The 15217-nt window shown below is 43.6% G+C and overlaps 1 protein-coding gene across 1 annotated transcript in view; it reads left to right on the top strand.

Moving 5' to 3' along the window:
- MSRA (methionine sulfoxide reductase A) overlaps window positions 1–15217 on the top strand; it is a 317905-nt gene that overhangs the window by 121836 nt on the left and 180852 nt on the right. Inside the window, exon 2 of the mRNA XM_075415036.1 lies at window positions 4130–4198. Coding sequence (XP_075271151.1) covers window positions 4130–4198 — 69 coding nt within the window. The remainder of the gene's footprint in view (window positions 1–4129; window positions 4199–15217) is intronic.

The raw sequence follows: 15217 nt of genomic DNA, 5'->3' as shown, positions 1-15217 counted from the left end.
TTCACTCTTGAAATGAAGGCAGCTATCAGGACTAGGGTAGGGTTAGTTTATTTGATCTTGCATGACGTTTCATACTTTTTCTGACTGCTCACTCATCTGAGATGGCTGTAGATCATGTTAGTAATGCAAGCTACAGCTAATGAGGTTGAAACCTTGTATGGCACTGGTCATATTACTCCCACTCTGGAACCTCCCAATGATGTCTTGCCTAAATCCCCTCTCTTGGCTCGTGCGGCAAGGGCATTCAATCTTCCTAAATGCGAACAGTTGACTTCATGGCACCTCTTGCTCCGATCACAGATATCCGTGATTTTCCCTGCTCATTGACTGTTGATAAATGTCTGATGCCAGCTGGGATGAGTACTGTGCTCTGCCTCCCTCCTAATGAAAAACGTTGCTTTCAGAGAATTGGTGAGGCAATCCCATGTTCTTAATTTGACCTGTTTTATTCCTCGCCAGGTTCTGTACTACGGGAAGTAAAATAATGCATGTGCAGGAAAATCTCTCGGCTTTCTCCCTGGAAAGTATTTTGTGAACAGAAACCTGTATTTTGAGTTCAGGCAGATTTATTTCTTTCCGCCATTGCTGACAATGGGTCTTAGCAGAGCAAGAAATAAACTTGGGGATGCCAGTGAAAAAGGTGGGGAATATTCTGTTGTGGATCTGTATGTTTCATTTTGTTTGGAGGCTGGAGAGCTAATTTCCAGGTTATACATGCAGCCCTTCCAGGTTATATATACAACCCTGATTATACAATAGTGATAAGCCTGTGTTATTACAAGGAGTAGATTTTTGCTTTCTGCTCAGGAAAGTGCATTGGGAAGAAAGTGAAGTGCATTGGGATGTGAAGAATATATTACTTGGTTTGGAAACTGAGCCGTTTCTAGCCCCTGGGAGCCATCTTGTCACGGAGGGAGTAAAGCCAGGCTTCTACTATTTTATTGCACAGAAATCATCCTTGTGAGCACCTGTGATGCCATAATATTGCACTTTCCTGTAGGCTTTGTGTTCCTTGAGACTGAAAGTCTCAGCCTTCATTTGGCTTTTATGCAAATGCTCTGTGTAGGTGCTCTGTCTTACGTCCTCCCGTATCCTTGTGCAAGGATGTATAATTCAGTCTTTGAGCTACAGCTCGTGGTCGCTGTAGCTCATCTATCTGCTTCCACAGACCAGATTTCCCAGAGCTCAGCTGCTCTCTGGAGAAAATGGTCTTTCACCTAGGAGTGGGTCACCATACAGCTAGAAAAGGACCGTTTAACTGAAGTAAACCTCAAATGTACCAGCTTTACAGTTTCCATGAAAACAGCAGATGCAGTTCTGCTAATTTTGTGTCATGCCTCAGTTTTTTGAAGAAAAATGGAAGAAATTTGGCCGTAGCATAGAGAAAGTTTCCTGTGTGAAAAACATCTCTGTTCTAGAGACCTGGTGGGAACTGGAAGGTGCTGGGGCTACCGACTTCAAGTCACTGAGGACAATTGTACATTTGAATCATAGAATGGTTTGGGTGGGAAGGGAACTTTCAAGGCCATCTAGTCCAAACCCCTGCCATGAGCAGGGACGTCTTCAACCAGATCAGGTTGCTCAGAGCCCCATCCAGTCTGGACTTGAATGGTTCCAGGGATGGGGCATCTCCCACCTCTCTGGGCAGCCTGTGCCAGGGTATCACGACCATCACTGTAAAAAATTTGTTCCTCATATCCAGTCTAAATCTCCCCTCTTTTAGTTTAAAGTCATTACCCCTTGTCTTACCGTAACAGGCCCTGCTAAACAGCCTGTCCCTGTCTTTCTTATAAAACCCCTTTAAGTACTGAAAGGCCACAACAAGGTGTCCTTGGAGCCTTTTCTTCTCCAAGGTCTAGCAAAAACAATAGCTTTTGTTTTCCGTTTTGTGCTCCTCTCCCCTTCTTGCCTAAAAAGAATCATGATTAATGGAATCATGGAATGAGTCAGAGAATCATAGGTTGGTTTGGGTTGGAAGGGACCTCTAAAGGCCATCCAGTCCAACTCCCTGCCATGGGCAGGGACAAGTCCAACCAGATCAGGTTGCTCAGAGTCCCGTCCAAACTGGCCTTGAATGTTTCCAGAGATGGGGCAGCTCCCAGCTCTCCGGGCAGCCTGGGCCAGGGTTTCACCATGCTCATTGTGAACAATTTCTTCCTTATATCTAGTCTAAATTTACTTAAAGCCATCACCCCTTGTCCTATCGCAAAAGGCCCTGAGAAAAAGCCCATCCCTGTCTTTCTTCTAAGCCCCCTTTTAAGTACTGGAATGCTGCAACAAGGTCTGCCTGGAGCCTTCTCTTCTCCAAGCTCCAACAAAAACAGCAGGTTTGATTTTCCATTTTGTGCTCCACTCTTCTTGATAAAGCGTTGGTTGACGGACGAGCAGTTACAGTTGGTCTGTTACAGGGGTTTCTGATAGTGGCAGTAATTTAATAACGTTAAAACAGTCCGAGGTGTGACTGCTGTGAAAGCATTAGAGTATGTTGGGTAAATGTTCATTTTAGCGAGCATTGCTGGTTGTGTTGGGGGTAAATATCCCCTTTTTGGCAGTGGGAGGGCTGCAGGGGTGGTCTCTGTAAGGCGAGGCCATGGCTGCCCCATGCCGGACACAGCCGGTTGCAGCGGTCTTGGCACCGACTCTGCCACAGGACACAGCCGAGCTTCTCTATGACGGCAGAAGATATGTAAAAAAAGGGCGAAACGTGGCACGGCAGTGAGGGGCGAGGAAAAAAGTGTGAGAAACAGCCCTGTGAGCCCAAAGGTCAGAGTCGGGGATGGGGCGAAGCTGAACTGGGGAAAACGGGAGGTGGGGGGAAGATTTTGTTTTAATTTGTCTTTGTTTCTCAGTATCCAAACATATTTTAATTGGCAATAAATTAAATTCGTTTTCCTCAAGTTGAGTCCAGACGGCTTGTGATGGTAATTGGTAATCAACCTCACTGTATTTTACCTCAACCCATGAGGTTTTCCATCTTCTTTTCTCCCCCTGTCCCTGTTGACAAGGGGCAGTGAGAGCGGCTGGGTGGGCGTCTGACAGCTAGCCAAGGTCAAGCCACCACACTGCTGCAGAAAATACACATAATTCTTGCTTGGTCATATAAAAATGCTTGTGGCTGAGCACCAACATATCAAGGCAGCAACAGAGAGGAACAGGAGCACTGGAACAGGCTGCCCAGGGAGGTTGTGGAGTCTCCTTCTCTGGAGATATTCAAGACCTGCCTGGACAAGGTCCTGTGCTGCCTACTGTAGGTGACCCTGCTTCGGCAGGAGGGTTGGACTAGATGACCCACAGAGGTCCCTTCCAACCCCTGCCATTCTGTGATTCTGTGATTCTATGATTTCCCTGCTTTTTCTGCTTGCGTGAGGAGATTGCTTTACAGAGTACTCCACCTTTGACAGTGACTGCTACTGCATAGTGCTCTCTAGAAGAGCAACGAGGCTGGGGAGAGGTCTGGAGAACAAGTCTTATGAGGAGCAGCTGAGTGAGCTGGGGTTGTTTAGTCTGGAGAAGAAGAGGCTGAGGGGAGACATTATTGCTCTTTACAACTACCTGAAAGGAGGTTGTAGTGAGGTGGGGTTGGTCTCCCAGGTAACTAGTGATAGGATAAGAGGCAATGGTCTCAAGTTGCGTCAGGGGAGGTTCAAATTGGATATTAGGAAAAATTTCTTTCCTGAAAGAGTGATCAGGCCTTGGACCAGGCTGCCCAGGATGGTGGTGGAGTCCCCATCCCTGGAGGTGTTCAAAAACCGTGTAGATGTGGCACTTCAGGACATGGTTTAGTAGGAATGGTGGTGCTGGGGTGACGGTTGGACTCGATGATCTTAGAGGTCTTTTCCAACCTTAATGATTGTATGATTCTATATTTCTATGGTATATGTGCGTCACGTTAGTGTCAGCTGGCTTGTCTTAACCACTAAACTGAAATGCAGCTCCGGTCTATAGCCTGGGACCTGTGGACAGCAGCGGTTTTGAAAAATAGGCTCACAGAGTGTAAAGTTCTAGATATTGATGAATTGTACAAGCCAGCTTTGATAAATCAGACTTCAGGTTTCAGTAAGGAAAAACCAGTTGGTTTTACACAAAGCATATATTCTATTACATTTTGACTTTTTTTCCCCTCTTCTAGATAAACATCATGTCAACGGAAACAGAATGGTAGAGCCTTTCCCGGAGGGAACACAGATGGCTGTATTTGGTAAGATATCAGTTTTAAAATAAAAGCCCTAAGCTGTATAGTGTTACTGCATGCAAAATCTCTTATTTTCAGCCTAAGTCCTTAGAGTTTCAGAATCTGGGCTGCTATTGCCACTTTCTAATCGCTACAATCAGCTAAAGCCACTGGTCGTTTTGGGAGATGTCCATGCCCCAAAAGGAGTATATTAGAAGTATTTTTTGAGTTATACAAACAGAAAATTTAAACCCTTATTTTGTTCCACAGAAATTCCACAAGAGTAGCTTTTTATGTAGGATAATTCCTGTAAGATCGTTTGTTAGTTTAAACAAAATTCCGAAGGTGGTCCATGATTCTCCAGACCTTCTGTCATGCAAGGAACTCAAACTGTTGGGATCTACTGTGCTTGCAGAGCTGTCACCGTTTGTGTGCCCCAAACCCAACGTGCTGTTTTGTGGTTTACTTGGTGGATGGTCCATTAGGCTTCCCGATGGGTGCCAACAGAGCTGGAAAGGTGGCCAACTGTGGAGGAGAAGATGTTTAATTTCATTGTAACCATGCTATTTTCTATAAAAATGTCATTCTTTGAGCCCTTTTGTAAAACTTGAACAAAGTGTTTCTCTGGAGAAATTAATTACTTCTGGAAGAAAGAAACATCCTAAAATAGATCAGAATCAGCAGCTTTTTACCAAGATATGGGCTTTACCCAAATCTGGGAATTGTTGGAGCTCTCATTTAGAATGTGCTAATGTTAGTCCTTAAGGGCAAGCCTATGGCATTCACTAGGGAAGAGAAAGGTGGATTTCTATGACAATTATGCATAAAACTTATTATTGCAGAAAACAAAAAATTTCCTAACCCTATTTTGAACCATAAGATTGGTTTGTTTAGGGAGGTAATGCTCTATTAACTTCTACAGGATGGTACAAAAGTGCCTTAGGAAGTTTATTATATCCTATTAAATGTTTATTTATTTGGGATGTTGAAGTAAATACTTAGTACTTGATACACCTGCTAGCCTGATGGATTTCTAAACCATAAGAACTTCAGGTCAGGTATATAAAACAGTCATCACTATTTTTGACCTGGACCTATTTTAATAATATAAATATAAATTTTGACATTTGCAAGGCAATACGTGTAGCAACAAATATGTAAAAACGGGGGGATGTACCCTGGAAAGCAGTGATTCTGAGAAGCAATGCTCTATAAATACCTAGTGTGATGTAACAAAAAGAATAAATCATAGAATCATAGAATCATAGGTTGGAAAAGACTTCTAAGATCATCGAGTCCAGCCATCACCCCAACACCCCCATGCCTGCTAAACCATGTCCTGAAGTGCCACATCCACATGGTTTTTGAACCCCTTCAGGGATGGGGGCACCACCACCACCCTGGGCAGCCTGGTCCAAGGCCTGACCACTCTTTCAGTAAAGAAATTTTTCCGAATATCCAGTCTAAATCTCCCCTGATGCAACTTGAGACCATTGCCTCTTATCCTATCAGCCTTGATGCAGCCTTCAGATATCAAATCAGGGATATAGTGAGTAGGCATTAGCAGGCAATTTTACACCTGCACACAGTGTTTCTGGGACAGATACTAAAATATATTTCATATTCTATTGAGCAATTAGACAGAATTTATTAACAACAGCAACAGAAAGGTGAAACATTGAAGCAAACTATCAAAGCAAGCAAGAGAATCTGCATGTCATCGTGTCTTCAGATACAAACTGGGACAAGTAGTGGCATACCTAGCCAGAGGTTTCAGATGTCTTAGGCTCACCAGGCTGGGAGTTGCCACACCGAAGGGATGGAGGTCTCCAATAGTCCTGCGGTGTGGGTATCTCAGCAGTGCTAGGGCACCCAGAATGAACCTAGACCCTTGTGTCGGGCACCCTGTTCAACCTAGGTGCTTCCTGAGGTTATACATCAATAGAAAACACATTACTGATCTCCATAAAGGCAGGGGGGTTGGAACCAGATGATCTTTAAGGTCCCTTCCAACCCAAACCATTCTATGATTCTATGATTCTATGAAATTATCTTCCCCACATGATCCAGTAGATCGCGTTAGATAATATCATCATACCTACCGATGTTAAAGATTAAGAATCTGTATTTTACAGGAGAAAGTAGCCTATGGCAATATGGGATTTTTTCAGTTATTGAGCTTCGTGATAGTGAGCTGGTCTAATTTATAAAGAGAAAAGACGTAGCATAAATATTTCAAAAACCTGAGTAGTGTCTGCACGTTCTTATGTAGTAGCGGTTTACATATCTGCCTGGAATGAATTACTGATCTTAATCTATTTTCAGACAAACAGAGCTGTGTTCACCTCTGAAATATTTAGCAATCACGTAGAATCACAGAATCACAGAATCACAGAATGGTAGGGGTTGGAAGGGACCTCTGTGGATTGTCTAGTCCAACCCTTGCATCGAAGCAGGGTCACCTACAGCAGGCCACAGAGTCACCTACAGCAGGCCACAATGTGGAATGCAAAGGGCTAAGTTATCCGTGGGCACCAAGTTATCACTGCAAAAATTATCTTTTCAATTGATTATTTCAAAAAAAGATCATAGTAAGTGTTAACTTTCCTGTGGAGCTAATGTTTCTGTAGTTACCATGGTTGAAGGGGAGAAATGGTTTGTGAGTGTCACCCTTCAGTTATCGTCATGATTTCTTCAAGTTCTATTTAGAGTTCCTCCAATCCAGTATAGTCTTCTTTCTGCCAGTATCCGCTTGTCTATGGACTTTGGGAACATAAGAAATTTCTTGGAGTGGTGGAAGGAGAGATTGTTTGATAAATTTTATGGAACTAACGGAAAATGATTGTAAGTTACCTTTTGAGATTTAAGGTTAAGATGGATGTAGACATTCTTCTTTGAATTTCATACAATTCAAGGGTGAGAGACTTCTGGTACAATCTGATATCGATCCAGTTTTCGCGGTGTAAATTTTTTTAAAGCTCCTCCTTAGTTTCCTGTGTGATGGTCAGAGCAGTTCTCCAGTGGTGGTGGTGGGTGTTGGGGAGAGCCCTGCGATTGGTTATGCCACCGTGGATTGTGCACGATTTGTGAAATTTCATGGAAAGTAATATCCCACCTACAGAATTTCACTGGAAGAGCACAAAATCTTGTCAAACAGGCTGCTTTGAATCATTCCTGAGGAGCTCTGCTATGTTCGCATCAAGCCTGGTAACCTTCATCATGTTTAAATTGCCCTAGATTTTCCACAAGGTTGTGTCTGCAAATGTGGGGCTAGGTGGTGAAAACTCATGCTGCTGCCATCTGTGCCGTGAAGAAATGGAAAACCTACATCTTCTTAGGTTTACTATTAGACCTGAAACACAGTAGTATACAAACATGACTCTGATGACAATTGTTGTCATTTGTTGGCACTGGCATCCCATTCAGATACGGGGTACAGAAAAATGGAGCTATGGTTCAGAGCCGGCACCTCCGAGCGGGCAGCGTTTGCTGGCCCTGTGTGAACGGGAAGGAGAGAAGAAAACACTGATCTGTTAGTGGTTCTTCTCCTCAGGTTGTTACTCATCCTACCCACATATACCGCTGCTAACAGCAACCTCTTTGCATTTTAGGACTCTCTAAGCTAGGTGGAAGAAACAGAGCTAGTCTGAGCTTGTAGACTTTCTAACTTCACCTTAGCTTCCCACACCTCTTCTCCAGAAACATCTTGGAATCTTTTAATCAGGATTGCATAGGGACAAGTCTCAAAGAGCAGTGGTTGCTAAGAAGTAATCCCTCTTCCTTAAACAGATCTGCAAAAGCTGAGAGGTGGTAAATACACAGAATCACAGAATCCCAGCATGGTAGGGGTTGGAAGGGACCTCTGTGGGTCACCCAGCCACCCCCCTGCCAAAGCAGGATCACCCAGAGCACGCTGCACAGGACCGCTTCCAGGTGGGTCTTGAATATCTCCAGAGAAGGAGACTCCACAGCCCCTCTGGGCAGCCTGGGCCAGGGCTCTGTCACCCTCAGAGGGAAGAAGTTCTTCCTCGTGTTCAGCTGGAACTTCCCAGGCTTCAGTTTGTGCCCGTTGCCCCTTGTCCTGTCGCTGGGCACCACTGGAAAGAGTCTGGCCCCATCCTCCTGGCACCCACCCTGCAGATATTTAGAGGCATTTCTAAGGTCCCCTCTCAGCCTTCTCTTATGATTTTGTAGATATAGCCTACTTGCAGTGATTTTTCCTACTGCTGGGATAATTTCAGGTTCACCACTAAAAATAACAGTATAAAATGTAACGCTGGCTTGTAAACACTAATCCTTTTGCCTGCGTGCAAAATGCAGTTAGGTTGCATTACATAGCTCCGTCTTCTGCAAAACCTCCTGCAAGATGCTCTTACTAACGCCGCGTGATTTACTTTATGATATGACTTCTTGTTTTGATCAAGGTAAAGGAGAGAGGTACACCAATCGCTGTTCCTGCAGCTTTCCCATTTGCAGCAGAACCTCACAGTTTTCAAAAGGCTATTGAAAGGATCTTGAGATTCTCGGGTTGTCTGTTTAGCATCGTTCAGCTGCCTGAGATACACCTATTGTTCGTCAGAATAAAGAAATGCGTCCTTGTTTCTACAATGACGAAAAAGCGAGATTTCAAAGGTGAGGGTGACTCTTTAATGGAAGTGTTTTAATGCTAACCATCCAGTGACCTCATAATCCAGTTTCCAGCTAATATGGAAGCGCTGAGACCTCGGGAGGTGCGCGGTCACTGCTCACAGCCTCGCTGGAGACGCTGTGGAATGCTACATCAAAAATCACTGCGTCCCTTAAGTAAAGAGGGGACTGTATTCCCAAGTTCAGTGACGGAAAGAGATGAAACTCCAGATGTTTTGTGTTTGTGTTATGGATGGTGAAGTAGAAGACATTCTATAAATGCCTGTCCAGAAAGTTTTCTTGTAGTTTTTACGGCCACAGATATTTTCACTTTAAAGTATTTTGCCTATAGTGACTGATTTTGACCAAAGACCTAACCAAAAGTCAAAACCTGAACATACAGGAGGGGGCTGATAATGGTTTGAAAAGAAGCAATGTTGGGTCTAAAACCAGCTTTTGGACAGAGGTGTAATAAATGAAAAGAAATGCTTCAAAGCTGCAGAACATATGCAACTTTCAGTAAATTAGTGTTCCCATCAGTACCATTGTAATTCTTTGCAAATGTTAAGCACAGTTAAATACACCACTGTATTACACTCAGAAATATTTCTGGTTAGTGTTTCTGAAATTTAAGTGCATATTTTTTGTATCAATTGCTGTTATTGCAAGACTCCAGTTCGCCCCAGGGCACCTATGTATTCACTGTGCACTATGTGCTACCTTATTTCTCTAAGAGGAAGCATCGTGCAGATGGTGCGTTCGTAGAAAGGCACTTATTTACCTTTAGTAAAATCTGGCAATAGTTCAGATTCATAATTGTAACACTTTTTAAATACAGGACTAAAATGTGTTGTATTTGCTTGACATATACTGGCTAGTCATGGGATAATTGTTTTTTTGAAGTAAACAAAATGTAGACAGAAGTAGGATGTTAAGTAACTGATAAGATCTAATTACAGACATTTCTGTGTTGGCAGCCAGATCCAAGCTTGTTCACCTTCTGCTCTGCACTTATTAGACAGCAGCGTGTTCCAGTAAATCTACAGAGCCAGATTATTATAGATTCATAGAATCATAAAATCATACAATGGTTTGGGTTGAAAGGGACCTTAAAGATCATCTGGTTCCAACCCCCCTTCCATCAGCAGGGACATCTTCCACCAGACCAGGGTGCTCAGAACTCCATCCAACCTGGCCTTGAGCACTGCCAGGGAGGGGGCAGCCACAGCTTCTCTGGGCAACCTGGGCCAGGGCCTCACCACCCTCATGGCGAAGAATTTCTTCCTCATATCTCATCTAAATTTGCCCTCTTTTAGTTTAGAGCCGTTCCCCCCTGTCCTATCACTACACACCCATGTGAAAAGCCCCTCTCCATCCTTCCTGTAGCCCCTTCAGGCACTGGCAGCTGCTCTAAGGTCACCCCGGAGCCTTCTCTTCTCCAGGCTGAACAGCCCCACCTCCCTCAGCCTGTCCTCAGAGGAGAGGTGCTCCAGCCCTCTGTTGTATTGTCGTACTTAGCCCGAGTTATTACATCCTATTGAGATTCAGATGTACCCTGTGCATTCCCACAATTCCCACCACTTCCGAAGGTTATTTAAAAACTAACATAGGATTACACCGAGGTTGTCCAGTGAGCCCCGGGCAGAGCCGGGGGTTTCTCAGCCTCTGCAGTGCAGCATCACGCGATCCTTGGGTGTCTTACGCTGTTGGAAAGCTCAGCTCCTCAAACAAGACCTGCTCTTGGGTGGTTCAACCCTTTCTAATAAAGGCTTGATCAGGGCAATTTTTCAACTAAAGGATAATAATTTCACTTGAAAGTGGCATCACGTGTTGAAGAATGAATGCATCACTCTATAGAAGAGTTTCTTGTGCTCTTTCCTGAATCAGCTGCTGGTGGCCATGGCAGATAAGAAAGCATGTTAGGAAGTCTTTTGGTCCGACTGAGTTTTCAATTACTATGTTTTTATGATGAGCTCTGTTCTTGTCACCAGGAAGAGGAAATCACAGGAAACAAAGCTTGGACACCAAGAGAAATACCTTTTTTTGTAGACAGTCAAAAGAGAACAAACAATTTTTCTCAGTTGCTCAAAGAAGAGGAAGAAAACTTGAAACCATGCTACATGTCGGAAGGTATTATACCTCTATCTGAAAAGAATATAAGAATGCATGATTTTGAAACAGATGTGTGTGCTGTGACCCAAATTGTGGGAGAAACATCTACAACAATATTACCAGATGTTACAAGGATCACGTTGTGGAAGAATTGAGAGCCAGAGGGAATGTCTTCCAGAAGAGATTCATGTTTCTCATGCTAATGCTCTTTCAACGTTATGGAAAAGTGAAGGAAGTGTACTAATTGGTTGGATCTGTAAAGCACTGAAGTGTTAATGCTGTCTGGTGTTCACAAGGTGGTGTAAAAATGGACACTGAACTTTCTGCAGCTCTGGAAAGAGAAAATAAACCTGTGAAGAAATTGCATAACAAAAAAGAATTGCCTTCTTGCCAGTCTCTTCAGTGGTGCCCAGCGACAGGACAAGGGGCAATGGGCACAAACTGAAGCCTGGGAAGTTCCAGCTGAACACGAGGAAGAACTTCTTCCCTCTGAGGGTGACGGAGCCCTGGCCCAGGCTGCCCAGAGGGGCTGTGGAGTGTCCTTCTCTGGAGATATTCAAGACCCTTCTGGATAAGGTCCTGTGATGTCTGGTCTAGGTGACTCTGCTTTGACAGAGGGGTTGGACTGCATGACCCAAAGAGGTCCCTTCCAACTCCTACCATTTTGTGAGTGATTCTTGCTGATGGCTGCTCCATCCCTAAACCAAATCATGTTCCTGCTCTTACCTTTGCAGTATGTTTATTAAGGAAATGTGTCCTCATTTCGCATTTTATTTTTTTTTGTCCTCCAGATACTGACTTATGGCAAATGTCTTTCTGTTGCCTCTAACAAAGAACCGAACCACAACCCAGTTCCCTGTCCCTGCTATCTGGTCCTGGTTTATCCTTCTTGCCACCAGTGCCTAAACATATTCTTCTTTGTAATCTTGCCTGAAGCAAGATACTCTGGTTTGCTGGTCACAGAATCATGGAATCACAGAATGGTAGGGGTTGGAAGAGACCTCTGTGGGTCATCTAGTCCAACCCTCCTGCCAAAGCAGGGTCACCCAGAGCAGGCTGCATAGGAGCTCATCCAGGCGGGTCTGGAATATCTCCAGAGAAGGAGACTCCACAGCCCCTCTGGGCAGCCTGGGCCAGGGCTCCGTCACCCTCAGAGGGAAGAAGTTCTTCCTCGGGTTCAGCTGGAACTTCCCAGGCTTCAGTTTGTGCCCATTGCCCCTTGTCCTGTCGCTGGGCACCACTGGAAAGAGTCTGGCCTCATCCTCCTGACACCCACCCTGCAGATATTTATAAGCATCAAACCTTCAGGGGTAATGTCAGCTCCAAGCAATTTCCAGCAAAGGTTCTCTGTTTAGGATTTAAGACTCTAACCAGGGAAGCCTGGAAGTGAAAATTTTCCCCTAAGCCTATTGTAAAATAAGCTGATAAACACAGAAATGAACGTAATTCCAGAACCTTTCGAAAATAGAAATCTTAATATTCAATTTCTCTTCTCCTATAGCGTATCGTAGGCATTACACATGAAATGCTGGAGGTCTCACTTCACAGCATCGTGCATCAACTTTGTGGTAGCACCAAAGGCTGGTTGCAGAGCGCTGCGTCAGGCAGGCCCAGATAAATACAAAATGCTGCAGTCTGCTTGGTCTTTGCCAAGGACATTTCCTGACATTTATAAACACTAATAAGGGACAATAAAGTATCCCTAATGCAGAGTGAAAGCTGTCCTTGATCAGCACAAACCTTCATAACATTCTTTTATTTCAAAGGATCTGCATCTCTCTTTCTTTTCTCTTCTGAAAACAAAAGTAATGTGGCCTTCAAACACAATATCTGTCCTTCTCCGTCAGGGACTTGGTTATGTTAATTTAGCTTTCTGGAGGTAATGAAGAACTTAGCTTTGTGTGGATTTCCACTTAAAGTGTGTATTGCACATTAGTGAAGATCCTGAGGTTTTGAAAAGTGAATCAGACGGCAGCTTTTCAGTCAACACCATTCACCTTAAAACAGCCGTTTAATGATGTTTTGGGGAATTTCCCAATGAAATGAGTAGAAGAGACATAGTTAATTTTCATGGGTTTTGGGATAAGGCTCAGTGATCTCCAGCGACAGGAATTGTCTCTAACATACGTTTTATTTTCCATGTAAAAAGCCAGCAAGAGCACCTAGATTACTTTAGCAATGCAAAAGCCTTGCAGAGAAGTAATTTCTTGCCAATGATAAATAGAGATATATCAGTGACTAGGATGAACATATGCTTGGCATCATCCTGAGTTGGTTTAGGCTTGAAATAGAAGTAAATTACCCTGTTAATGACTAGAGGCTGCCCTCATCAGATTTATGCTGCTTTGTGGGAGTTATATGTGCGTATGTCTGCGTGTGTTTACGTGTTGGGATATACGATGTACACACGTACACATTTACCATCAACATTTATCCTTTGATTCCAGTTAATAAAGCACAGAGCGTGGTGACATAGCATAAACCATACAGAACGGCGATGATTTATTCTATTCAGCCATGGAAAATGTGATGCTAATTGTCAGTAGTTACAACAGCAGGGAAAAAATATGTAAGGAGGTTTTTGTGAGGGATAAAATTGTGTTGTTTTGATAATTTTAGACATACTGTGACATTCACAAAGTGTTGTCAGTGCATCTTACAGAACGTAATGGATTTATCTTTACGATGCTGCTGTCACAGACTGACAATATTAGAACTGGGGATGTGAGACTGAGCAGATAGGGTCCCATATTAAAAAATAGGGATTACTCATTGTTGGGATATTCAGTTTGGGCTAATTTAGAGTGATTTTCTTGATTTTCAGGAGTTTTTCTCACCTGAGAAAGTTATTGGTGATCTCAAAAAATGTACTTTTAGATATCTTGCTTAAAATCAAAGATACAAATATCTTCAGCTACTTTTGAACTACTTGATCAGAGAGTCTCCTGAAGCCTGGGGGAGTCAACCGAAATCTTTATATTGATCTCCTTGGTGCTTTCAGCTCATTGGACTGGAATTAATCTCAATAGATTTTAGGTATGTAATCTAAAGTGGTCTTCAAGAATTTCTTCCTAGTCAGAGGAAACACATTTGGAGGTCAGTACCTAACAGCTGTCTCAGAAAGGAATAAATCACCCTCTGTAGGTGCCACATCTTGTCGAACGCTATCCAGACAACTATCTCAGAGTAGGGGGAACTGATTTGTTTGCATAAATATGTTGCAAATGTTTTACGCCATATGAGGTGTCCTGGGGCGGTGGAGATGTCCACAGGGGCTGGCAGGTTGATACAGGTCTCACAGGAGATCCGTACTCCTCTGAACTAGGAGATGAAAGCCAGATAGGTTTGTCTAGGACATCCCAAATGATATTAGATATATCCTTGTTTAGGGATTGAATGCCCATACGAAGACATCTAAAGGTAAGTGTAATATGTGTGTGGAGTTGTCCTTGATCTCCAGCTTCCAAGGACAAGGGTCTGCCTTTTGTCATATGTGCCCCTTTTGTGCAGAATGGCTGCACGAGGCATCTCAGATGACACCGGATGCCTTCATTTACACATCAATACTGAACACTGGATCCTCACTCACCGTCATGGGAGCCTGGACACCTTTTGTCACACGTGAACACATATTTGTATATCTAAATTTGGGATCTAAATGTCGTGGTTCAAGTCTGCGTGCTGATGGACACCCTAGAATCATAGAATCATAGAATCATAAGTTGGAAAAGACCTCTAAGATCATCCAGTCCAACCATCCAGCCAACACCACCATGCCTACTAAACCATATCCTGAAGTGCCACACCTACACGTTTTTTAAACACCTCCAGGGAAGGAGACTCAGCCACCTCCCTGGGCAGCCTGGTCCAATGTCTGACTACTCTTTCAGGAAATAAATTTTTCCGAATATCCAATCCAAACCTCCCCTGACACAACTTGAGGCCATTGCCTCTTGTCCTGTCGAGATTGTCCTATAGAGACCCTGGAGGTCTCTACTTCAAGTGCGTGAGGTTAGCTGAGAAGAATTGCTCCTACCGTGTTTCTCACAGAATCCCTTACATTCCAGTATATTCGAGGTAAATTGTTTACCCTTGTGGTTAGGGTAATGCCCACATTATTATGATTACTTTCAATGGCCAATTATGCTAGCTAATGCAGGCTCTTTGGCTATTCTGGGAGACACACGCAAGGCTTTTGTCTTTAGAAGAGAGTGAAAATTCCACTCTTTAAGAGGGTCAGACAGCATTTTGCTCCAGATTTTTCTTCTAGAATACCACCTGGCATTGCTCTCTGTGCAGGACACACTT

The sequence above is a fragment of the Opisthocomus hoazin genome, chromosome 2 (genome assembly GCF_030867145.1).
Source record: "Opisthocomus hoazin isolate bOpiHoa1 chromosome 2, bOpiHoa1.hap1, whole genome shotgun sequence".
Taxonomy (NCBI): domain Eukaryota; kingdom Metazoa; phylum Chordata; class Aves; order Opisthocomiformes; family Opisthocomidae; genus Opisthocomus; species Opisthocomus hoazin.
This window is presented reverse-complemented; position numbering and strand designations above follow the sequence as displayed.